Source organism: Equus asinus, chromosome 24 (genome assembly GCF_041296235.1).
Source record: "Equus asinus isolate D_3611 breed Donkey chromosome 24, EquAss-T2T_v2, whole genome shotgun sequence".
Taxonomy (NCBI): Eukaryota; Metazoa; Chordata; class Mammalia; order Perissodactyla; family Equidae; genus Equus; species Equus asinus.
In genome coordinates this window covers 28,050,996-28,075,955 of record NC_091813.1, presented here as the reverse complement: position 1 = coordinate 28,075,955, position 24,960 = coordinate 28,050,996, and the positions used below count along the sequence as shown (strand labels likewise).

Here is a 24,960-nt window from a genome sequence, read left to right as displayed (position 1 = left end):
GGTACATTAGCTCAGGCCGTAAAGAAAGGAGAGTGGATCTTGTTGGATGAGATTAATCTGGCTGCTCCAGAAACATTAGAATGTCTGAGTGGTTTACTTGAAGGATCTTCTGGCTCCCTGGTGTTGCTGGATCGAGGAGACACAGGTAGCACTTGATCTCCTTGGAGTTTGACTCAGTGCCAGGCCTTTAGGCCTGTTTATAGTAAGATTCTTTTTTGGGTGGATTACAGGTGCCTCCTGCTGAGATTTATTCATTCTTTACATACTAATTTTCTGAAAACTCCTATTGTTAGGTGTTATGGGGAATGCAAAGAAGACTAAAGTAATTTGTCAAGGCATTTGGGTACTAGGTAATAGATATGCACACCCACTGACAAAGTATACGCTGGTGATAAATGATAACAGTGAACAACCACACCATAAAAGACAGTGGAACAGCAGCATAAGATTATGTTGTATACATAGGTCTGGAAACTGATTTCAGTGACGTTTTAGAAAAGGCAAGCATGGATTGAGAGGCAAGGTTACTTGGCTTGGGGTTCTGTGGAGTTAGATAGTCTTCCCCTGGGGACCTGTGGCTGATCACGTGATTATTACAAGTTGTTGAGAATTTATATTTTCTTTTCACAGAACCACTGGTTCGTCATCCTGACTTCCGTTTATTTGCCTGTATGAATCCAGCAACTGATGTGGGCAAAAGGAATCTCCCAGCAGGAATAAGAAACAGGTAAGGGGGCATAGCCTGGAGGCTTTTTTTTTTTTAAGTTCTCTTTATTTATTGGTAACATTAACAAAATTTCATCATAATGTTTGAAATTTCTGGACCTCTGATAGAGGGATCGTCGTTTTCTTATTTGTTTTTTTCCTCTACTTTGTATAGGTGATAGGAATACAGAAAACTCCAGAATACTGGAGAATTTTTTCTTTTGTGTTGTTAGTATGACATTTAATGAGTCATGGACATTGTTGAAAGCAAATAACTTTCCTCCTTCAAATAGCCTTGTAACTATTAGGGAAACTTCACATAATGATATAACACTATAGCATACAACAGTGTAAGTGCATTTTAGGAACAGAGTCCTCATGAATGAGGCTAATGATTTGTAAAAGGGCTTTTAAGTTTCAGTTTTCATCTTTAAGCACTGAGTGACATGAGTAAAGTACTTAGTTGCTGGTGTTTTATGTATGTAGCATTGGGGAAAAGATAAATGACCTTATATATTGTTGGTAACCTTCTGTTGAATGTTTTTTTTTTTTTTAAGATTTTATTTATTTCCTTTTTCTCCCCAAAGCCCCCCAGTACATAGCTGTATATTCTTACTTGTGGGTCCTTCTAGTTGTGGCATGTGGGACACTGCCTCAGCATGGCCTGATGAGCTGTGCCATGTCTGCACCCAGGATCTGAACCAGTGAAACCCTGGGCCGCTGCAGCGGAGTGCGTAAACTTAACCACTCAGCCACGGGGCCGGCCCCTGTTGAATTTTGAGTTTTAAAATAGTGTTAAGATTTTCTTAAATCCCTTCCCTCATTATAAATGTAATAGAATCTTCTTAGGAAAATTTTATAAACTACATTGCGTATTTTCCTTTGTTCCAGCTATTGTATTTTTGATGGGGGGGGATTTTTTGTTGCATGTATTTTTTGTTACATGTAATTATGATCAAAAACAACTTCTGAAAATAAAGACAAATAAGTCTTATTTTTGTAACTGTTTCTTGCAAGGACTATACCTAGAAGAGTTCATTGCATAGAAGTAATAATAAATTTTTGGTAATAGTTACATTTTCTTTTATGTCACTGTGGTCAATCTGTATCTCAAGTTGAAAGGCTTTTATATTTTATACTATAAGCAGTTAAAGTGAGTTTACATACCCTCATCTATTTTGTATTTTTCTATTGTCAGAATAGCTGTATTAATTTCCTAAAATGTGTTAATTATGTAGAAATTGTCTTACAGGTTCACAGAACTTTATGTAGAAGAATTGGAAAGTAAAGAAGACTTACAGATTCTTATTGTGGATTATCTGAAAGGGTTGAGTGTGAACAAGAGCACAGTGCAAGGAATCATAAAGTAGGTTCTCTTGGGGGTCTCATTTTTATAAACTTTTCCTCTGAACATAAAAATGTGTGCTCTTGCGTATGTATTTTTCTTTCTTTTCTTTTTTGCTTCTAAGTGGAGAAGACTGATGGAAGGATTATTATTTAGATTTCTGTTTTAAAGTTGAAACCTTATGAACTCACTTGTGTTTTCCTAAGGAAACTGCATAGAAAGCTTATGAATCCCTATCCATGAGAATATGTAAACAATTAGACAGTGCTCTCCTACTTGCTTCTGTATTCATAGCTAAGAGTTTGAATCCCTGGAGGAGATGTAAATGGCTTGTGTTTTGATCTTTCTTGATGAAATCTTACTTTTTGCAGTTTGTATACTAGCTTTGTGGGATGTGGGGGAAGGAAAGCTTGACATAATTGACCAAGTCAGGTGTGGAATTAATAGTGGCTTAGCCAAATAAAGAACAGAGTGGGTATGTGGCTTGGTGCATTAGTTTGAGTACATTCCCTCAGTTTTTTGTATGCCATATGGAAAGGCTGCGGTCTTTTGTATCAGATAACCTGAATTCTAGTACTGGTTCTGTCGGAAATGAATTCTGTCGTCTTGGGCATGTCACTTAATTTTCTGTGTCCTCCAGAAAGAAATATACAATACATAAAGGTTTTGAAATAGGATCATCTTAGTGTTCTACTTTGCATTTTGTGGTTTGTTCCTTATTTTTTATACAAATAATTATGAATTGCCGAGGTGCCAGGGATATAGATGTAAATAAGACAGACAAAATCCGGGTTCTCCTCATGGAGCTTTAATTCTAGAGGTGAAGATAATCAGTAAACAGGGGGATTCATACTATAATTTTAGGTTGTGATAAGTGAAGAAAAATAACACGTAAAGCAAACTGGGCATTAGAAAATAAAGACAGAGCCCTGTTTTAAATAGATTAGTTAAGGAAGCATTTGTCAGAACGATTTGGAATGGTTTATCACACCACAACCTAAAATTGGAACACTGTTTGTTAGCAAAGAATATTTGGATAAAAGTATAAATATGTGTAGTTAAAATTCAAAAAGCTGGGGATGAAACAGTGTGGCTATAAAGCAGAGGCTCTTGCAAAGTGCTGATAATACTAGTAGTGATGTTCCGTATATAGCAGCTGACTTCTGGAGTGTAGATTCGTTCTACAAAAGAAAGAACACATAGCCAGATTACAAAGAGGCAAGCCAAATTCCACTGGGGCAAGAACTGAAACTCCATCTATGACACATTTTTGGTTGCTCATGATCTTGTGGTACCTGATCATGAATTTCATGAATTTTTGACTTTCTTGCACTTCATGTTTCAGTCTGAAACTTCTTCCATCTAGTCATCTTCTGGACTTCTGAAGTGTGTGGTGATGACAATAGTATTGGTCCTGATGTCTTCGTGCTTTTTAACATTTTCTCACTGTTGATTGTAGCCATATCCATAGCCTTTCAAAACACCATGACTTTTGCTTTCTGTGTGCTCATCCGTCACCATTGTAGATTACACGTGTCCTCCATTTGCCCCTCATCACAGAGCTGACTCTGGAACTCTGAGTTTGCACTCAAATATTCTTCTTCTTTTTCTTTTTTTTTTTTTTGAGGAAGATTAGCCCTGAGCTAACTGCTGCCAATACTCCTCTTTTTCCTGAGGAAGACTGGCTCTGAGCTAACATTTATGTCCATCTTCCTCTACTTTATATATGGGAAGTCTACCACAGCATGGTGTGCCAAGTGGTGCCATGTCTGCACTGGGGATCCGAACCAGCAAACCCCACGCCGCCAAAGCGGAACGTGCAAACTTAACTGTTGCAGTACCGGGCCGGCTCCTGCCCTCAAATATTCTTGCTAAGGGCCTCTCATATCTCACTATCTCTTCACTAAGAATCACTGTCTCCTCTTTCCATCTTAAAGGAAATTGATCTTCATTTTATTATTTTGAAGGATAGCCTTCAAGTGTGTAAAAGTAGATTTAAAAAAGTGTCTGGGAGGTTTTAATGCATGCTTTTGGAAGTTGTATGTAAGCTTGGCCATCTAATCTATAAAAATGGCTATTGGGACCTTTTGTAGGGAAATGGGAACAATAGCAAATAGTGAATACCTACTAGTTGATAAAATCACGTGAACTGCATCCTCTTTGTAGCTTCTACACAGCTGTGCGGAAAGACTCTGGGACCAAACTGGTGGACGGGACGGGCCATAAACCTCACTACAGCCTCCGAACTCTGTGCAGGGCCCTGCGATTTGCGGCCTCCAATCCGTGTAGCAACATCCAGCGCTCGCTCTATGAGGTCTTTGTAAAGTCTATCTTGGCTTACCATGGGAAGAGGGAGTGGGGAATGCACCGGCCGGATTTTCCTGTCCTTTCCATTTAGTCAGATTAGCCCAGAACATCTCATACCAGAGCTGCCCTGCCCTTTTTCTACCATCGTAGCAAATTTAAAAGTTGTTCTGGGAACCAGCACCACCAAAGAGGTTGAATTTTGTTCCTGAAATAAGTTGGCTTCTTATTCCAGAAGAGTAATTATTATTATGCAAATTTGTGTTTTTTCCAGGGCTTTTGTTTGGGTTTCTTAACACAGCTTGCCAGGGCATCACACCCAATAGTTCAGAAGCTCATTTGTCAACACATTGTACCTGGCAATGTTAAAAGTCTGCTGAAGCAGGTATGTTCTTTTTTGATTTTTGACTTGTTTCACGTAAGTGAAAGGCTGAATTGTCAGATTTTCAGCTGTTTGGTTTTTTCTCCGAAACTTTTTCTAATTATCAAAGTATAATGTGTTTATTCCAGAAAATTTAAACATTAGATGGTGAAAATTCCCAGAATCCTACTCTTTAGAGATTTGAACCCTATAGTCTTTTCCGTCTAAATTATGTGTGTGTATTTTATTTTCTTATATATTCAATCCTGACGTGTGTGTGTGTGTGTGTGTGTATGTAGATTTATCAAGGTAAATTCTAATATATATCTAATATAAATGATATCAATAAGACTACCTCATGAATGTTCTGTAGCTTCCTTTCTTAGCTTAACTGTGTCACGGATATATTTTTATATCTACACCAGAGATCACTGTGACGTGCTTTCCAATGGTCACAGCGTTTCGTTGTCTGCTTGCATCATAGTTTATGTACTCATTTCCCTTCTGATTGATGGTTGGGCATTTTTTTTTCTTTTCTATTACATACAACAATCATTTCGATTTGACAGGAAATTGCAGAATAGCATGGGACTGAAAGAGGCTGAGAGAAACTGGCTCATCAGCTGGCTTGTTTATATGTTGATTGCTTGCTCTTTAGGAAGAATGAGCCATTGGGACTTATGGTTACTTTGGAGTGAATATTTTTTCCTTTTAAAACATTATGCAAGTAACACATTGTATTCATTACTTTTGATGACCTGCATAAATGTTGAGAAAAGACTCCAGCTTGCTTTGATTATTGTTCCAATACCATTCTCCTCCACTTGCTCGTTTTTTGTGTGTATTGCTTATGGTTACACATGATGAAGGCTTAGTGATCCTTTTTTCCCACTGCTCCCTAGGTCAACTGGAGAGCCCTTAAAAGTGGTGCCTATAATTGTAGCTTCAAGTCAGGGGACTAAATATTCTAGAAGAGCACTTTTCTCTAGCTATAGATCTGACTACTATTTGACCATTTTTATTTTTGATCTATAAAAATGACAATTTTATATAAATCAACTTAATAACTTCCAGTATATCTTCAAAAAGATTATGCCGTCATCCACAATATTATCCTTAATAGATTAGTTTCTCTGGAGGATTGCTGTTATTGTTAATGTCTTCTAGGGGATCCAGAATATAATAATGCAAAGCTCCCTTCTGTCAGTACACACTGGCCCTCTTTTTGGGGAACATGGTTTATATGAAATACATGTTTTTTTGACTAAAATAGTTAAATCAGGGTGACAGTTTTGGTAGGTGAAATAAGAGAACTAAATCATAAACTGTCTGAAAAATTATTTTGATTCAAATTTTTCCGCAAAGCCACCTACCCCCACCTGAATTTTAAAACCAATATATGTATCATTTTGTTCTCATTCCTCAAAGTAATTTTATTTTCATATTTCATCCGTGGATTTTAATGTTGGAAGCATCCAGAACAAGGCAGCATTCTTGGTGACAGCTTCTTTTCCTGTTTTATGCCCCTATCTGAAAGAATGCCATAGTTGTCATGGGACTGTGGGTTATTTCTCTTAACTTCTGTGTCTTTCAGCCTATTCCAGAACCAAAAGGAGGTCGGCTTATCCAGGTTGAAGGCTACTGGATCTCGGTGGGAGACAAGGAACCTACAATAGATGAGACATACGTTCTTACGTCTTCTGTCAAGCTGAACCTGAGAGATATAGTCCGAGTGGTCTCTGCAGGGTGTGTGGACCTTTTCTCTTGCTGCTCTGAAGTTTTACCAGCATAGGCGTTGATGACATTCTAGTCTTAAGTTCCTTAACTTTTAAAGTGCTTTATTGTTATTCCTTGACTCAGTGAATAATTACTTCCTAAAGTCAGTGCTGTCACTTTTCTCTTGACACAAATCATGGTTGCTAGTTGCATCTTTGGTGGGAGCCATATGGCTGCAGATTATTTTGGCCATCTTTAAGGCTGGATTTCAGTATTTTGCTGATGAATACTCATCACTCATTATTTGTTAAGTGAGTAACAGCTAGTTCCACTTACTGTTTCTCACAAGTAGTGCAAGAGAGGTTAGAATTTTTTCCTCAATATTTTCTAAGGAAGCATTTTACATAGAAACTTTTCAGGGCTTAAGAAACATCCCATTAGTGCATAGGTATATAAGAAAAATGATATAGTCTTTTTTTTTTTTGATACCACTTGAATTAATTCTGGTTTCTATCTTTTTTCTTAAATTGCGTTGTTGGCTGACATTTTAAAGAACCTATCCAGTGCTGATTCAGGGAGAGACATCAGTTGGTAAAACAAGCCTGATCCGGTGGCTGGCTGCAGCTACTGGTAATGACTGTGTGCGTATTAACAATCACGAACACACGGATATTCAGGAGTATATTGGTTGTTACACGTCCGACTCCTCAGGGAAGCTTGTGTTTAAAGAAGGTAGGTTATTATTCTGTTCTGTGGGTGTACATGTTCATTTTTTCAGACCCATTTTCCCGAGCACTCTTCATTCTTTCCAGTTGAGGCACATGGACCTCTGCCCGAACAGCTAGTTTTTCTTTCTTCCTGAGCTATATGATAGTTAAGGGGTGTTGGCTGAAGGTCCAGCTTCCTTTGGGGCCCCGCTAATGTTGTCAGCTGTACATAGGACTAGGGCCAAGTTTTTTTTTTTTTTTTAAAGATTTTATTTTTTCCTCTTTCTCCCCAAAGCTCCCCCCGTACATAGTTGTATAGTCTTCGTTGTGGGTCCTTCTAGTTGTGGCATGTGGGACGCTGCCTCAGCGTGGTTTGATGAGCAGTGCCGTGTCCACGCCCAGGATTCAAACCAATGAAACACTGGGCTGCCTGCAGCGGAGCGCACAAGCTTAACCACTCGGCCACGGGGCTAGCCCCGTAGGGCCAAGTTTTGAAGAGTGCAGTTGAACTTTTGCTTTATTTCCTAGAGACTCAAGAATATTCAGCCGTCTTGAATAGAGGGAACCTGAGAATAGATATGAGAATGTGGTGATTTAAATGAAATTAGACCATAGGGAGAAAAAATAAGTTGGAGATGTGATATTTGTCCCCATTGGCTCTGCCTCTGTGTGAAATAAGGAAAATTTCAATTGAAAGTTATGCTTCCTTCATATTCAGCATCGTAAATTATTTTGGGGCATGACTAGCTGCAGAGAGTAATTTGCTTTGAAATTTAATGATAATCTAGGATTTGTTGATTTGTACCATAACGTTTTTTAAAACTTTGGACTGATTTATGCACTAATTCTTAATGTTTATTTCCAACAAGGTGTTCTTATTGATGCTATGAGAAGGGGCTACTGGATTATCTTAGATGAATTAAATTTGGCCCCTACTGACGTGTTAGAGGCACTGAACAGACTGTTGGATGACAACCGTGAATTGCTCATAACAGAAACACAAGAAGTTGTTAAAGCACACCCTCGGTTCATGCTTTTTGCTACCCAGAATCCACCAGGACTTTATGGAGGCAGAAAGGTGTGTTGCATTTACCCCCATTACTCCCATTTGTTACTGCATCAAGTAGTAAATCTTTCTTAGTAAGACTGAGATGTTTCTACCTTTTTTGAAGGATTTTTTTTTGTGGTGAATAACAGAGCCTCCATTTAGGAAATTAGATGAAAAGGCTCTTTTTATCATGTTTTTTCTGTGTGTTTCCTAGATGCTTTCTAGAGCCTTCAGGAATCGGTTTGTGGAATTGCACTTTGATGAACTGCCTAGTTCTGAATTAGAAACAATCTTGCACAAGCGGTGTAGTTTGCCACCTTCCTATTGCAGCAAGTTGGTTAAAGTCATGCTGGATCTTCAGGTATTTCATCTCTCTATCACTTAAGTTCAAATGGAATATGTTGATTGTATCAAAATTTGACAGTTTCGTCAGATAGAAACAGCAGTTCATCCTTTATTTTTTTGATAGAAACAGCAGTTCATCCTTAATTATTTTTTTCAGAGTATGAATCTTTAGCATGCATTCCATTAATATCCATTTTTTGGTTTTGTTTTGTAAATCCACAATTTAGTATCAGTTTTTTTGCTAGGTATACAGTTATATGTTGCTTAGTGACGGGATACGTTCTGAGAAATGCATTGTTAGGCTTACTACACACCTAGGCTATATGGTACTAATCTTATGGGACCACTGTCGTATATGTGGTCCATCGTTGGCTGAAAGGTCGTTATGCAGTGCATGACTGAATATGATGACAGTTCCCTATTTGTGGATAATATTGAAACATTTTGTTTAGGTTGGAATTTGGCATTGACAGACTGCAGGCTTTGTTTTTTAAATGGCTGTAGTCCTGGAATGGACATAACTAAAGAGAGACTTTTTTTGTGCTCTCCCTTATCAGCTGCAAAGCTACAGTGTGTTTTCTTTATTTGAATATCCTATTTATTTTATTTTATGGGATTAAATGTGTTCTTTATCAGAATTGTTCACTGTCACATTATTTTCTAGAAAACTAAGAATAATTAACATTCTTAGTTCTATGGTCCCACACTATGGGATTGATTTTCTTCCCTGTTTGCTACCATTTGTATTATTTTCATAATCTTGTTCTGTATGGCATATGAGATGGAATTCCATTTTTTTTTCTTTTGAGGAAGATTAGGCCTGAGCTAACATCTGTTGCCAATCCTCCTCTTTTTGCTGAGGAAGGCTGGCCCTGAGCTAACATCCGTGTGCATCCTTCTCTACTGTTTTATATGTGGGATGCTTGCCACAGCATGGCTTGACCAGCGGTGCATACGTCCATGCCCAGGATCTGAACTGGTGAACCTCAGGCTGCTGAAGCAGAACGTGTGAACTTAACCGGTGTGCCACTGGGCTGGCCTGCCATTGTTTATTTATATTCTTTATCCATGAGTTTGAAATTTTTCTTCAAATGATTATAGTCCATTTACATTTAAAAAAATTAATCTTAATTCAGTGGAATGAATCAATTTTTTGGGAGCTTAAATTTGTTAGCAATTTTGTATAAGTTGTGCTATATGCTTGCCATTGCCTTTTTTCATTTGTTTTGGTACTTTAACAGTCCTATCGCAGAAGTTCTTCCGTGTTTGCTGGAAAGCAGGGCTTTATCACCCTTCGGGATCTGTTTCGATGGGCTGAAAGGTACAGATTGGCTGAACAGACTGAGAAGGAATATGACTGGCTACAGCATTTAGCCAATGATGGTATGCTCCCAATCAAATGTTGTCAAACTGTGAAGTTATGTTAGATATCTAACTTTTTTGTTAAAACACAGCTTGCCCAGATTGTGGTCATTACATGCATTTTACTAGGTGTTCAGAAACAGAGCCTTTCTCTCTCAAATCTAAACTGCTTTTTAAGTGCTTCTGTTCCTGCAGGCCTACGTGCTAATGTTTTGGTTGCTAAGGTTTTCTCATTCTTTGCTTCAGGTGGCCACATGTGAGAGTTGGGATGTGGGCACCGTGCTTTTAGGAGTTTAGGCAGGTGGTTGGTGGTGTCTTTGTGGACCTTCTGTGAAGTGGTGACCATGGATAGTTGTACCTGTGCCTTAAAGACATACAGAAAACTGATGGTTCGGATAATGTCCGAGTTCTGAGAGAAGGCAGAGACTCAGGATTGTTTGTTTTGGTTTAATCCTTGGGGAGAATTTATTTAGTCCTCTTCATGATGGGATAGAAAGCATTTCAGAATCTTCTGATGTGAAAGGTGGTGATGAGTCATTGATGGAGTGGTTAATAAGCAAGGAGAGTAAATAAAACTAACCCATGAGAGTTCTATTTTCTCTTCTTTACTGGTAAAGAGTAGAGAGAGGGAGGAACACATCTTTAAAAAACTCTTTTATTAAGGTATAACATAAAGTGGGTGAAGTGCTCTGTCATTTCAGGTACAGCTCGATGTATTTTTACATATGTATGTACCCATGTAAATCACCACCTGGGCCAAGATTTAGGATATTTCCAGTACCGAAGTAGATTCCTTCATGGCTTTTGACAGTCTTACCTCCCCTAGAGGCAACCAGTGCTCTGTCACCACTGATTGATTTTGCCTGTGCTTGAGCTTCATCTAAAGAGTGTCATGTGGCATGCACTCTTTGGCTCTGGCTTCTTTTCACGCAACCTAATGTGAGATTCAGTTATGCTGTTATGTATATCAGAACTTCATTCTGTTTTTATTATTATTATGTTATAATCCATTCTATGGCGATACCATAATATGTTTATCCATTCTCTTGTTGATGGACGTTTGGGTCATCTCCACTTTCTAGGTACTATGAATAAAGCTGGTCTAAACATTGCTGTATGTGTCTTTTAGTGCACACATGTGTTTGTGTTTGGGTCTACCTAGTAGTCACGTTGCTGGGGCATAGGGCAGGCATATGGTTAGTTGTAATAACTTCTCCCAGTTTTCCAAAGTAATTCTTCAGATTTCCTCTCCAGCAGCAACTACTGAGACTTGCTGTTGCCTCGTATTTTCAGCATCCTTGGTATTGCCGCTTGACAGTTCCTCATTTTTCTTTTTCCTTTAAGGTTTTATGCTTCTGGCGGGCCGAGTCAGGAAGCAGGAGGAGGTTGATGTGATTCGAGAAGTCCTTCAGAAACATTTCAAGAAAAAGTTGTGTCCTCAATCCCTCTTCTCCAAAGAAAATGTCCTAAAATCGCTGAGTGAGTAGGCCAAAATATTTAGAGTGGAATGAATTGAGTTGTACTCATGTTAGAACGTAAATATTTATTCTGCCTTTGATAGGTAAATTGTCTACTCAGACATCCACATTGGAGTCTAAGTTTAACCACATCGTGTGGACTGAGGGCATGCGGAGACTGGCGATGCTGGTGGGAAGGGCATTGGAATTTGGTGAACCAGTGCTGCTCGTTGGAGATACCGGGTAAAGTTTGTGACAATAGCTTGTTACGAGGGTTCAGTTCAATTCCTTAGGATTACTTGAGTTATCTTGGAAGGACTCATCAGAAAAGCAATCTTTGTTTTTCTTTGCATTTCCTTTTCTCATTTTTCCTTTCTTCCTTTTTTTTTTTTTTTTAAAGCAGCAAGCACGAGATCTGTTTACTTTCCTCTACCTTCAGACCTTTGTGGTGGAAAAGAATGATTTCTTGCACCATTATCATTGGGACTGTTTTTTATTGTTTGTTTGTTTGTTTTGAGGAAGATGAGCCTTGAGCTAACTGCTGCCAATCCTCCTCTTTTTGCTGAGGAAGACTGGCCCTGAGCTAACATCTGTACCCATCTTCCTCTGCTTTATATGTGGGACGCCTGCCACAGCATGGCTTGCCAAGCAGTGCCATTTCCACACCCGGGATCCAAACTGGCAAACCCCAGGCCACCAAAGCAGAACGTGTGAACTTAACTGCTGCACCACCCGGCTGGCCCGGGGACTGTATTTTTCTATTTACTTCTTTCAAACAGTGACATGCATTCTATAGATGTGTAGAGGATAACAGCAGATGAGCTAGATTAGCTTGAAAGTCTGTCAGGATTGAATTTCTTTCCAATCCCTTGATCGTTGTTGGTAGAAGTAGGAAAGGATGGAATTCCTGCAGTATGTGCCATGCTGGATAGGGAACATGGGAGGGAGGGCACCCTGAGCCAGGGCTGCAGAGTCCTGTGTTGGCCGGCAGTGTCTGCCGCCACAGTGAGGCTCTCACCAGGGCTCCCCATTTTTGCTGACTGAGGTGTTTGTGGGTGTGTATTTGGAGTTCATCCTCATTGTTGATCTGGTGTGTATCTCTGACAGGTGTGGGAAAACTACTATCTGCCAGGTGTTTGCAGCCTTGGCAAATCAGAAATTATACTCAGTCAACTGCCACTTACACATGGAGACATCGGACTTCCTGGGGGGGCTGCGACCGGTGAGACAGAAGCCAAAGGACAAGGTTTGTTCATTTGCAAATGATGATGTGTTTATTCATTTAAAGAACTGTAGTTGACTCTCTGCATGAGTCACCTCCGGGATTTTGTTCATGGTGGGGTGTTTGATTCCAGGTTTGATATGTATCTTATCTTCAGGCTTTTACTGGTCTGCGAGGGGCCTTCGCAAGCACCCTGTTGTACAGGTTCTGTCCCTTGTTCTCAGATCCTTACTTTCTGCAGAATGACCACTTTATTCCAGCACATACCAACTAGCTACATGTGTATGGTCTTGTGGAGCCACCTGCCCTTTAATTTCACCCCCTTGTCCAAATTGTAGGAAGAAATTGACACCTCAAGACTCTTTGAGTGGCATGATGGGCCTCTAGTTCTGGCCATGAAGGAGGATGGCTTTTTCCTCTTGGATGAGATTTCACTGGCTGATGACTCTGTCTTGGAAAGACTTAACAGGTACATGCCTGAGAGGTTTGCCCTCTGTTTAATGGTTTTGCTGGTCTGGTTTTTATAGATATTAATTCTTATGCACAGTAAGGATCTTCATAGGTGCATAGTAAATATCTGAAAATGATAATGAGTTACTGCTTTTTTTGGCTTTACCATTCAGGCTCTCCTTTAAGAGACCTAGTTTTTCTGTTTTGCTGTCACTAATCGGCAAGATGGGACTAGGGGATGGCAGGGCTAAAACTAATGAGCTGAAGTTAAAATTCTTTTGTAAGGTAAATTGTGTGGACACTATCTTAATTTTTTTTTTTTTTTGGAAAGACTAGAATCAGAATTCTAGGTGTTATTGCTGTAAAGCCTCTCAAAACCTCAGACTAGAGGCCGTCCCCATGGCCAAGTGGTTAAGTTCGTGCACTCTGCTTCGGAGGTCTGGGGTTTCGCCGGTTTGAATCCTGGGTGCTGACATGGCACCATTCATCTAAGCCATGCTGAGGTGGCATCCCGCATGCCACAACTAGAAGGATCCACAACTAGAAATGCACAACTATCTACCGGGGGGCTTTGGGAGAAAAAGGAAAAATAAAATCATTAAAAACAAAAAAAGCCTCAGACCAATATGGATCTTGATGTATATAGTGGTTTTTCTCTGTTTATTCAGTTACAATTTTCATATCATAAAATGTACCCATTTTAAATATGTAATTCAACCAATTTTAGTAAATTTACTGAGTTTTGTGACCACCACAATCTAGTTTTAGAACATTTCCTTTATCCCAGTAGGAGTACTCCTACCAATTTACAGTTGATCTCTGATGCCACCTCCTGCTCCACGCAGCTTCTAATCTACTTTGTCTCTCTAGATTTGTCTTTTCAGGGTGTTTCATATAAATAGTTCTTCTTCACTTTGCATTAGTGTTTTGAGGTTCCTCCCTGTTGGAGTCTATATCAGTTTTTGGTTCCTTTTTATTCCTAATAGTATTCCATTGTGTAGATATACCATATTTTCTTATCCATTCACCACTTGATGGTATTTAGGTTGTTTCTACTTTTATGAATAATGCTGCCCTAAACATTTGCATGCAGGACACCCATTTTTAAAACAAATGCCTTAATAGGGCATAAGTGGAAAAAAGCATTTTTTTTAATCAGAAATATTGTTCCATAACACAGGAATTGAGATAATGAGTCATTTTAAAGTTTGTGGTAGCAAGCAGCTGAAGAGAAAGGTCAGCAGAGGAGATAACTGTTTTTTCTTTTTAAAGAACATTGAAGACCACAAAATGGAACACGTAAGCCTTTTCTAGTCTTATATTCTCCACTTTTTCTGTCTTTCAGTGTCCTTGAAGTGGAAAAGTCTCTGGTATTAGCTGAGAAAGGAAGCCTAGAGGACAAGGAGAATGAGGTAGAACTGTTGACTGCTGGGAAGAAGTTCCGTATCCTAGCAACCATGAACCCTGGGGGTGACTTTGGAAAAAAAGAGGTAAAACTACATTCTTGAAGCATAATTTTTTTCTGCTTCTTGACCTCAGCTCACTGGCACTCATGAATACAGTATGTAAAAATGAATTTGGAATTTTATGTTGGCTATAAGCTTGGTAAAGGATAAAACTCCAGCAAGATATTCTAGAATCATTATAAGGTTAAAAAGTAATCCTGACAGATGAAACATTTCCTTATTGGATGCCTCACTTTGTATATGTGCCTGAAATCTTTTTCAGTCACTTTGCCCAGATTTTTATGTATGTTACCGTAAGAAATTCTCACAAGAGCTCTGAGTGAGAGCTATCTTCCTAGTTTCGTGGATGAGAAAAGTTGAAAGTGAAATGTAATCTCAAGCTCTGCTTCTAAGGTCTACTCTCTTAAATACGGCTGTGGCTGTATGAGTGATTTTAAAGTGACAAAAAAGAAGTTGCAGCCAGGAACCTCTTTGGTTTTGCAGATGGTGCATGTCTGTTCTCTCAGGGGTTATGTGGGTCACTTTCAGACTGTTGGTAAAGGAAACGGCAGAGGCACTTCGTTCTGTTCAGAGAGTGGTGTTAGGATCCAGCCAGAAGCCAACACCCCAGACCCCATGGGCTTTCGGGTTCGAGAAGCCTCTCTGTGGACAAGTCTGCATTGTGTGTGGAATCCTGGTCTGTTAAAGTTAAGAAAAGGGTAGTGTGGTAAGAAACGGGCTTCGATTGGAATTGAAAGCAATTAGATCCTTATTAACTTAGTGGGTGCCTGAAATTTGAATATGATGTTTTGGGCTTAATTTTCCTCAGTAGCTTAAGAAGAAAGATTATCACTGTGCTTCCAGAAATATTCTAAAGAGAAGAAATAAAATACGTCAGAAAAATCCAGGAAAACTAGTTCCTAGGCAAGTGGAAATAGCACTGAAAGATTTGATTTCAAGGTTGTGTGCGTTAACTTGCCTGTCAGGTTAGCTTAAGTGTTTCTTAGATAAAGATTGCCAACTTTTACCCAAGGGAAAGCTATGTTTTGGTTTTGCATGCCTAGCAAGCAGAGCAAGGTGGGATCCCAAAGATCAGAGGCTCTGTTTGTTGGAGGGTGATGAGGAACATCATATGTTCATTGGGTCTCTATCGAGCTGCTCCTGAGTACAGGCATTCTTCCTGGTCCTGCTCTGGCCGGCCAGGTGGACGATGGATGGAGATTATCATCAAGTGAAAGGAAAGTGGTGATGAACTAATAATTACGTGTATGTGGCATGGCAGACATTTGTGAATGGAGGTAACTGACCTGGGGAAGGGTTAGAGGAATCCAGACTGAGGGACCGGCCCTAAGACTGCAGGGACTAAATAATTCTTTGTTATACAAGAGGTAAAATATATCCCTCCTTAAAATTTCACTCCCTTTGAGCTACATAAAAGTTTTCTTCAGACAGCTCTCCTCTATGGGAAGATAGCATTTATTTTCTCTCAGCCACTGGTTATGTAACTGAAGGTAAAGTAAAGGGAAGGGCCTTTGCTCAGTGAGAGTGTTCAGGTTTGGGAGTTGCCACTGGGGCTGGACTCCTTCTTGCCTGACTTACTCTATAAGACCTTGAGGTTCTGTACCATGATTATAAAGATAAAGTGATGGTGATGCTGACGCAGGGAGTGTGGTGGAGATTAGGGAGCTAACGTATGGAAGGAACCAGGACAAATAGGTCTTTAATAAATTGTATCTAGTAGTAGAGGTACTAAAAGAAGCGTCTGGTACTTGCCAGACTCACTGCTAACATTCTTTCAAAGAGTTTGTCTTCCAGCTTTCCTCAGAGGCATTAAATTCACACTGGAATTTGTGTTCCTTGTAGCTATCTCCTGCCTTAAGAAACCGGTTTACAGAAATATGGTGCCCTCAAAGCACAAGCCGTGAAGATCTAATTCAGATTATCAGCCGTAATCTTCGTCCAGGCTTGTCTCTGGGCAGAACAGATCATAAGGGTGAGTTTTCAGGTGGTGGTAGTAATGGGGCAGAAGAGTTGGGTGTTGGAGTGAGGGAGGGGTGTGGTATAGGACATTGGCAGTATGTATATATGGTGTGTTGTAAGGAGAAGGGAGAAGATAAGGAAATGGGAACAAAATAGATGTAAGGAAAATGGGATACTAGCCTGTTACCTTCTGTTAAAGTGTCCATTCTTCACAAATTCTAGCTTTCTTACTGTTTTACTTGTTGGCCATCTTTATATAAGGTGCATTTTTTGGCTAAGATGAGGAAAATGTGGTTTACATTTTAATCACTACCACCTTTAGAAAATGTTTATAGAATTTTAAACTGTATTTCTTTAGTAGTAATCAACTAATTTATCATTTCACTTAGTATTATTTAAAAATTTTATTTTTATTGTGAAAATTTTCAAATAAGGAAAGTAGAAGAATAGATTTTAAAAACTCCCATATACTTACAACCTAGATTTAATAATTCTTAAGATATCCAGTAAGCGTCAAAACATTTACTGTATAGTTTTTTTTAATTGAGCCTAGATTGCTTTCATGTGTACATATTTATCCTAGACATTGAATGGGCTAAATTTAGAATCTAGATCTGGCTCAAAGCCAGATACCTGGAGTTTTGGATCATTTCGCCTGTCTTTCTTAAAGAATATAAAAGGATGTCTGCTTCTTTGAGATTGGGCTTCATGGATATGCTCAGCTTTTTAAAGGTACCCTGAAGCACAGCTTCAAAATAGCTAGGACAGCTGTGGAGCGCAGCTGCATGGATCCAAGCCCCTATGGTGTGTTAGGAAAGATTGGCTCTTTAGTTGTCTGAGCAAAGAAGGCCCATGCTGAACTTGGACATTCACAGGTAAACACAGTGTTGCCTGAACAGCTGGGGTCCCCCAGGCCTCACCAGTGTTGAAATACAGCATACTGGGCTCCACACTCAGTGTTTTTGATTCAGTCTGTCTGAGGTGGGGCAGGAGAACTTAGCTTTCTAACAAGTTCTCAGGTGATCCAACAATGTTGGTCCGTGGCTCACACTCAGAACCCCTGACTTACCTTGGTTGTGTGCCATTTGCAACGTGCGTTTATGGTGAAAATTCAAGTGAAAGACGGGGAAGAAGACAGAAATTGCTAAGTAGGCATGGTTTGTCTTTCGGCTCTGTCTTGGGATCCCCCAAGGAAGTAACCTCCAATCTCCTATGGGCTGCTTACCCGTCTGTTAAGTTATTTGGGTTGTGATAAGAATGGCGGAGGATGTGGCTGCCATTACACTGCCATGTTTGCTCCATCATCAGTGGGCTTCATGCTTACTTGAGGGAACAGTTTCTCCCTTGGGCAGTGAGCATTGGGGCACCTAGCACTCACCCCTGAGCCTCCTGCTTGTCCTTAGGGAGCTTGTTTACTCCAGGCTTTCCAGGCTGTGTGTCAGCAGACTTCCCTGGGGAGGCATTAGAGACTCCAAGGGAGCATGGAGTAAGGGAGAAGTCGCTTAATAATTTTTATCAGTTTTGTCATCTGGAAATGGATCACATTGGCACAGCATAAAAACATTTTTTAAATTGTGCAATGTAAGCAGGAAACTAGACACAGCTTTTTTTCCAGATTTTCTTTAAAGTTTTATAAGATTTCATGAATTTAATTTTTCAAATATTATGAATTCTAAATTGAATTCTCATCTTATTTGTGGTACTTAAAATATCTTTATTGCATTATCTTAATCAAAATATGAGTGCCACTATGGGTACAACTTATTTTATTATTTTTGGTTGCAAATCTCTGTAGTCGTATTATCCATGTTTATAGTATGAATGAAACAGAAAAGATATCATGAAATTCATGTATTTAAAAAAAAATTGACTTCTGAAGGGTATGTGGGCTGCTTTTTCCAATCTTTCACTCTCATGATCAATACTTCTCAAAGCATTCTCTTTTCATTAAAGTGACATATTGTTCAGACTTATTTCCTTCAGTTGTATTTCTAAAAGTGGAAAAAAGGAATTTCATAGCTCCCATTGGTTATGTTCAGATTGCTCTCCAGAAACATAGTCTCATTCACAGTGCTCCCAGCAACTTAGTAAATGTGCCTGCTTGCCAGTCCTTCCAATATGGGAGTTTTCATTGTTTGTAATACCATGAAAACCATTATTTTATCCTTATTAATTTAATGGGTATTTTAAAATTTCATTTTCTTTAATTATGGGTGACATGAAGCATTCTATGTGGTCTATTTTAAAATTTATATTTTTATTTTCATATTTATGTATTAGTATTATATATTTTTGGATAATATTCTCTATTACATTTATCACCTAGGTTTCTGTATTGTTACTTTTTTTCCTTTTTTGCTGAGGAAGATTTGCTTTGAATAAATATGTTGCCAATCTTACTCTTTTTTATGCTTGAGGAAGATTAGCCCTGAGCTAACATCTGTGCCAGTCTTCCTCTACTTTGTATATGGGTTGCCACCACAGCATGGCTAACAAGTGTTGTAGGTCCACGCTTGGGATCTGAACCCATGAACCTGGGCCACTGAAGTGGAGCATGCGAACCTAACCACCACGCCACAGGGTTGTCCCCTGTTACTTTTAATATTTGTTATAAGAAAATACTTAAACGGGGGCTGGCCCCATGTTCGAGTGGTTAAGTTCGCACACCCTGCTCCAGGCGGCCCAGTGTTTTGTTGGTTCGAATCCTGGGTGCGGACATGGCACTGCTCATCAGACCACACTGAGGCAGCATCCCCCATGCCAAAACTAGAAGGACCCACGATGAAGAATATACAACTATGTACCAGGGGGCTTTAGGGAGAAAAAGGAAATAAAATAAAATCTTTAAAAAAAAAAAAAACTTAAACGAATCCATCCACTTTATCTCTCATGATCTTCAGTTTCTTCAATACTTATGATTTAATTCCCCTCTATAATGGCTGAATTACTCATTTTCATTAAGTCCTTGATTTACCTCAAATTTATTCCGCTTTGAAAGGTGGATCCAATTACTGGTATTTAATATCTAGTTGTTGGAACAGCATGTCATTTCTTTCATTATTGTAGTAGACTTTTTCCCTTGAGTTGTCATTTTAAGTTCTTCCTAAAGGTTTTTGGGTTTTTCTATAATTTGTCTTTTTCTTCTAACCACTTCTCGTATAGCTGGAAGGTGTTGCTGTGTGGTCTGCTTTAGTTACAGCAATGCTGACTCCTTGTCACATTTTCCTGTTTGAAAACATTCTTTGGTATTTGTACTTTTCAGCTGAATGTTTACTGTTGACTTCAGAAGTTATATAGAGTGCTATACCAAATTTAATTGGCATTGCTTTAATCTATATATACTGCTTAAGAAGTATTTTCTTTGTTTCCAGACAAATATTTTACACTATGAAATTGTGATAATTAGGATAGTCATTTAACTTGTCATGAAACAAAGTTTGTGAATTCTCTAATTCGCTGCCTTCTAACTGATGAGTAGATGAAAGAAACAAGCAAAAAAAACTGGACTAAATGCTACCGAAAATGTGGCATTCATCAGTCCAGTGAATCAGTTTAAAGTATAATAAAATTTGTGTATTTTTTAAAATCTTGTGTCTTACCTTCAAAATTGTATTTGAACATGAGCCAAGTGAACACTTTATTTCTTTGAGCAGTTTTCTGGGCAGTTTCTTAGGCTGTAATTCTCAAGTTCTCTCTCTGTCTTTTTGGTAGGGGCAGAATGCTACTTGTGAACCCATTTGGAATATGATAAAAGCTGTGGAGCTCTCCTTAGAAGAAGCATTAATTACACTCACAAAAATTTGCATATAATCTCATGGAGCATAGACCCCTTTTAGGCCATCTGTAGGCACTAGGTTACAAACCTCCATTGTGACTCTTTTGTGAACAGCAAATGCTTTTGCTTCCTTGTGTTTTAGGGGCTGACATAGCTGAGGTGATGCTGGATTTCATTGACTGGCTCACCCACCAGGAGTTTGGCCGAAGGTGTGTGGTCAGTATCAGAGATATTCTGTCCTGGGTTAACTTCATGAACACAATGGAGGAGGAAGCTGCTTTGAAAAGGCCAGAGACTGTCTCCACTGTGACATCTTTTGTCCATGCCGCATGCCTGGTGTATATAGATGGAATAGGTTCAGGTATGTTGTCTGTTAGCTGATGGGAACAGGGGTTGGGATAGATGGGAGTATGAAATGGAGTAAGCCCAGACCTCTGACCCGGAGTCCTTATAGAATCACTTAGACATTTCCAAGACTCAGAAGAGTTTTCCTTTTCTTTGTAGTCTTTGATAGGTGGTTGGTATAAAAGATGCGCCAAAACTTCATCACTTATAGACAAAGGACTTAATAAATGTGAAGTGGTGATTATGAATAGGAAGAAGACCACTGGAAATGTCCTTGCTCCTGAAGGACTAGATAATTCTTAACATGAGTGGTCATTTATAGTTAATGGGCCTGAATCCTTTAGTTTGTTTTAAGTTTACTATAATTTCATAAAATTCAATATTTAAGTTCTGTTTTTCAGCCATGAGTATTAGAAATATAAACCCAAATAACCAATAGATAACATTGGTTATCTTTCTCCAGGCTGGTTTATCATGGAGTGACTAGAGTCCTTTACTGAATAAGCTGCTGCTGAATTGATGATATGAAAATTGTGGGGCGAGGGGAGTCAGGCTTTTCCTTAGGACTGCTTACCCTAGCAATCAGACTTTGGCTGTAATAGAGCTAGGGCCTCGTTTCCCCAGGAGCCTGCCCTAGAGTTCCTGCTGAATGGTTGGGAAGCTTGGTGTCATGCTGTCATTTGATGATCTCATCCTCTATCTTTTAGGGGTGACTTCCTCTGGGTTTGGTACTGCCCTCTTGGCTCGCAAAGAATGTCTGAAGTTCCTAATCAAGAAGCTTTCCAAGATAGTCCGGCTTACAGAGTGTCAGAAAAGTGAATTGAAGATTTATGACAGACTCAAAGCCAAAGATTTCACTGGGATAGATAACCTTTGGGGAATTTATCCATTTTTTATACCAAGGGGTAAGAATGATTTTAAATAAATGAAGATTCTCTTTCTGTGGATTGTAGATACTTGACTTTTATACTCATGGTTGTTTTTGAACTAGTTATCTGAGTTGGAATCTGACTTGGCATAACTATAATTGTGTGAATGGTTGAAAATATATAACTAACATGTAAAAACAGGGGAAGATATAGTCTTTAATCTATGAATAAGTTGTCTTGTAAAAATGCATTTGTTTGTTATTTGGTGCTCAAAATGAGCTTTCATGTAGTGATAATTCAGCATACAGTGTGTCAACTATAGAACCTCATTTGCACCTACAAAAACAGTTTTGTGAATCCTTGAGGGCAAGGATATTTCCTGTCCCTTGCATCTGCCATGTAGCCTGGCAGTCATGGGCATTCAGAAAACATTTTGTTGATTGAGTGAATGGATGAATGAATGAATGATTAGATGGGAAAGACAGGGGAGTTTGAGTTCTAATCCTTGCTGTCATTCATACTAGGTTGCCTCTACTAAATATTTTAAATGAGTCAGTTAAAGTAAATACATATCTTTCCAAGGCACTGAATTTTTCAGATTGCTGCTTCCCTCTCTGGGTCATTTCCTATCCCTTCCTTCCTCCGTACATTAATCGTTGCTGAGTACCTGAAATGTGTAGAGGTGCACTGGCAGTTAATGGGGATTCAGTGGTGAACAGAACCAGCCCAGGTTCCTGGCCGAATGGAACATTCCCCCCCTTCCTTCTCCCTCTTCAGCAGTATTCATCCCTGATGGCGTCCTCACGATCTCACCGTTAGATCCCTTCCCTGAGCTGTATGCAAGTGGCCTGGGACTGGGGTGTCCTTGCTTTTCCTTCCATAGCTGAGGAAATAGATGTTTTCCCAGCCCCACTCCTTCCAAACTGGTGTACCCAAAACTTCTTCCAGGAGACATGGTGGCACAAATGTTAAGCCCTATAGGACTGTTATTAGTCCTGCACTTCAGTAGGACCTATGGTTTAAAGATGCATCTTGAATTGTGTTGGTGGCCTAAAAACCTTGGATGAAATTGTTTATATGGAGCTATCTGGCCTGTACACCTAGCTTCCACCTGACTTTTAGGAAAATATAAGTACAAGGTAAATGGTACATGTGGTATTTCCAGGTGTAGGTTGTGTAAGGAAAGATGTATGCTTGCAGTTCATCCTATATGTAGATCTCTGTATATATAGATTTGAGTATGGGAGATGGAGAGATCTGTGTAGTAGGCACAGTTGAAGAAAGTATGCTGCTGGCTGTTCCTGTAAAGCATTTTATGGACCCAAAAGTAGGGGAATGTTGAACTAGAGCTAAGGATTTTCACCACAGATGGTACTTCACTGACTGACAATCTGCTTGGAATTTTATAATCTTGAGTTGACATATATATATGATTTGGTGATGTCCAGCTTATATGTGGCTTTTCTTTTCTCCAATTAAGGACCTGTCTTACACAGGAATAATATTGCCGACTATGCGCTCAGCGCAGGTACCACAGCTATGAATGCCCAGAGGCTCTTAAGAGCTACAAAGCTGAACAAGCCTATTCTCCTGGAGGGCTCCCCTGGTGTGGGCAAGACGAGTTTGGTGGGAGCGTTAGCAAAGGCTTCAGGCAATACTCTTGTTCGAATCAATTTGTCGGAGCAGACGGTAAGCTTATTCATGCTATAGCTGCTGGGGCTAGGTATAGGCAGTAATGTTTGTATCTATTTATAGTTTCCTAATCAGAAATAGTTATAACATTGTCAGTACCCCAAATATTTAATGGTGATAAAGACCACAGCAACTAATTCTCCTTCTGGATTCATTAATAGCTGAAATTTGTAGTATTATTCACTCTGGATATTTATTCTGATACTCTTTTGAGAGAGACTTACCCACTTCAGTAGTTATTGTAATATAGGCCCTCTTTATTTTTATCCTTTCTAAAAGAACTAGTAGAGGTAAAATAACCTTTAAACAATATTGTGGAATTATGGGACAGAGATGACAAATTAAATGAGAATTTCTTGGAATGGAGTCTGGGAGCAGTGCCTGGGCATTGTTACTTTTTTCTGTTTTAAAGCTCACGTATTAATTTCCAAGTACAGCCAAAGTTGAGAACTATTGATCTAGAGCTCCAACTCCAAACAATTGATACTGGAGTTTATGATGAGAAGATTCTTGGCATGTCTGGGCTCCTGGTAAAGATTAGTCCTTTCTTGGATGTAAGAATAAAAAGTGGCCCAGGGCCCAAGTACTTATCATTTTAGATTTAGCGTCTTGGGATCTAGTTAATTTTTTATGTAATGTTGACTTTTCCCCATTTCTACCCCCTCTTGAAGGACATCACAGACCTGTTTGGAGCAGATTTACCTGTAGAAGGTGGCAAGGGAGGAGAATTTGCCTGGCGTGATGGCCCCTTGCTGGCAGCTCTGAAGGCAGGCCATTGGGTTGTGTTGGATGAGGTGAGAGGACTGTCCATCGTACCAATGATGGGATCACAAGTGTGACGAGCAGTCATAATTTTCATAGCTCTAGGGCTTTTTTCAATGGTTGATCATACTATTGGCTGGTAAAGGCAAATTCTCTAATGAAAAGAATCCTCGGTGGTTTTCTTTTTTAAGAATAAGAAAAGTCACTTGCCAGATGGCACAAGAAAGTCCCTCTATATATAACCTACAAACACTCCTACTTTGTAAGCTAGCCTCCAGAGAAAAACTGCCTCTTCACTAGTTTATTCTCTAGTCTCTGGCAGGCTTTCTGTGTTTGTATTTATTTCAGAGATATAAATAGTTAACTACCTCATGTCAACAGAGAGGCTGGGGAAAGTTATAATAAGTGACATAAAAAATGGTGAGAAAATTATTAATGTTATATGTGCGTATTGGATACATTCATGACTAGAAGAACAGAACACATCATGAGACGTGATAAGTGCTGAATCTCTGTGACTGACAGGCAGCTAGAGAGATGGAAAAGTGATGCACAAAATTAAAAAATTTAAAGTTGTGGCCAAAGGAGTTTGTTTGGGATGTGTAATGTTAATTCAGGAAAAGGCTAGAAGTAGCTGTGTAGCTTAAATTATTAGAGTGATAAAAATACCACAGATGAAACTTCTGACACAGTCCCTAATAGGTTCCCTAGATTCAGAGCCTTTTGGGTCTGAAGTCGGGGAGTGCTGGGGGATTCCTTTTCTTCTGAGTTGCTTCCTACTTATCTTGGGGAGATGCTAAGGAGAGAGAGGTTTGTTTGTTTGTTTTAAAGATTGGCACCCTAGCTAACATCTGTTGCCAATCTTTTTTTAATCTTTTTTTCTTTTTCTCCCCAAAGCCCCCCAGTACATAGTCGTAGGTCCTTCTGGTTCTGCTATGTGGGGCACCACAGCATGGCTTGATGAGCAGTACTGGGTCCACACCCAGGACCGGAACAGGAGAAGCCCTGGGCTGCTGAAGCAGAGTGTGCGAACTTAGCCACTCAGCCACGGGCCAGCCCCTGTTTGTTTT

General features: G+C 39.4%; 1 protein-coding gene across 1 annotated transcript in view; it reads left to right on the top strand.

The window, feature by feature from the left end:
• MDN1 (midasin AAA ATPase 1) overlaps positions 1 to 24,960 on the top strand; it is a 162,033-nt gene that overhangs the window by 60,709 nt on the left and 76,364 nt on the right. Inside the window, exons 18-37 of the mRNA XM_014866691.3 lie at positions 1 to 145; positions 631 to 727; positions 1,958 to 2,071; positions 4,217 to 4,364; positions 4,629 to 4,739; positions 6,310 to 6,461; positions 6,985 to 7,163; positions 8,008 to 8,216; positions 8,401 to 8,547; positions 9,773 to 9,914; positions 11,238 to 11,372; positions 11,455 to 11,593; positions 12,458 to 12,596; positions 12,911 to 13,041; positions 14,368 to 14,512; positions 16,331 to 16,460; positions 20,365 to 20,583; positions 21,275 to 21,472; positions 22,917 to 23,125; positions 23,800 to 23,922. Of these exons, the coding sequence (XP_014722177.3) occupies positions 1 to 145; positions 631 to 727; positions 1,958 to 2,071; positions 4,217 to 4,364; positions 4,629 to 4,739; positions 6,310 to 6,461; positions 6,985 to 7,163; positions 8,008 to 8,216; positions 8,401 to 8,547; positions 9,773 to 9,914; positions 11,238 to 11,372; positions 11,455 to 11,593; positions 12,458 to 12,596; positions 12,911 to 13,041; positions 14,368 to 14,512; positions 16,331 to 16,460; positions 20,365 to 20,583; positions 21,275 to 21,472; positions 22,917 to 23,125; positions 23,800 to 23,922 (3,012 nt within the window). The remainder of the gene's footprint in view (positions 146 to 630; positions 728 to 1,957; positions 2,072 to 4,216; positions 4,365 to 4,628; positions 4,740 to 6,309; positions 6,462 to 6,984; positions 7,164 to 8,007; positions 8,217 to 8,400; positions 8,548 to 9,772; positions 9,915 to 11,237; positions 11,373 to 11,454; positions 11,594 to 12,457; positions 12,597 to 12,910; positions 13,042 to 14,367; positions 14,513 to 16,330; positions 16,461 to 20,364; positions 20,584 to 21,274; positions 21,473 to 22,916; positions 23,126 to 23,799; positions 23,923 to 24,960) is intronic.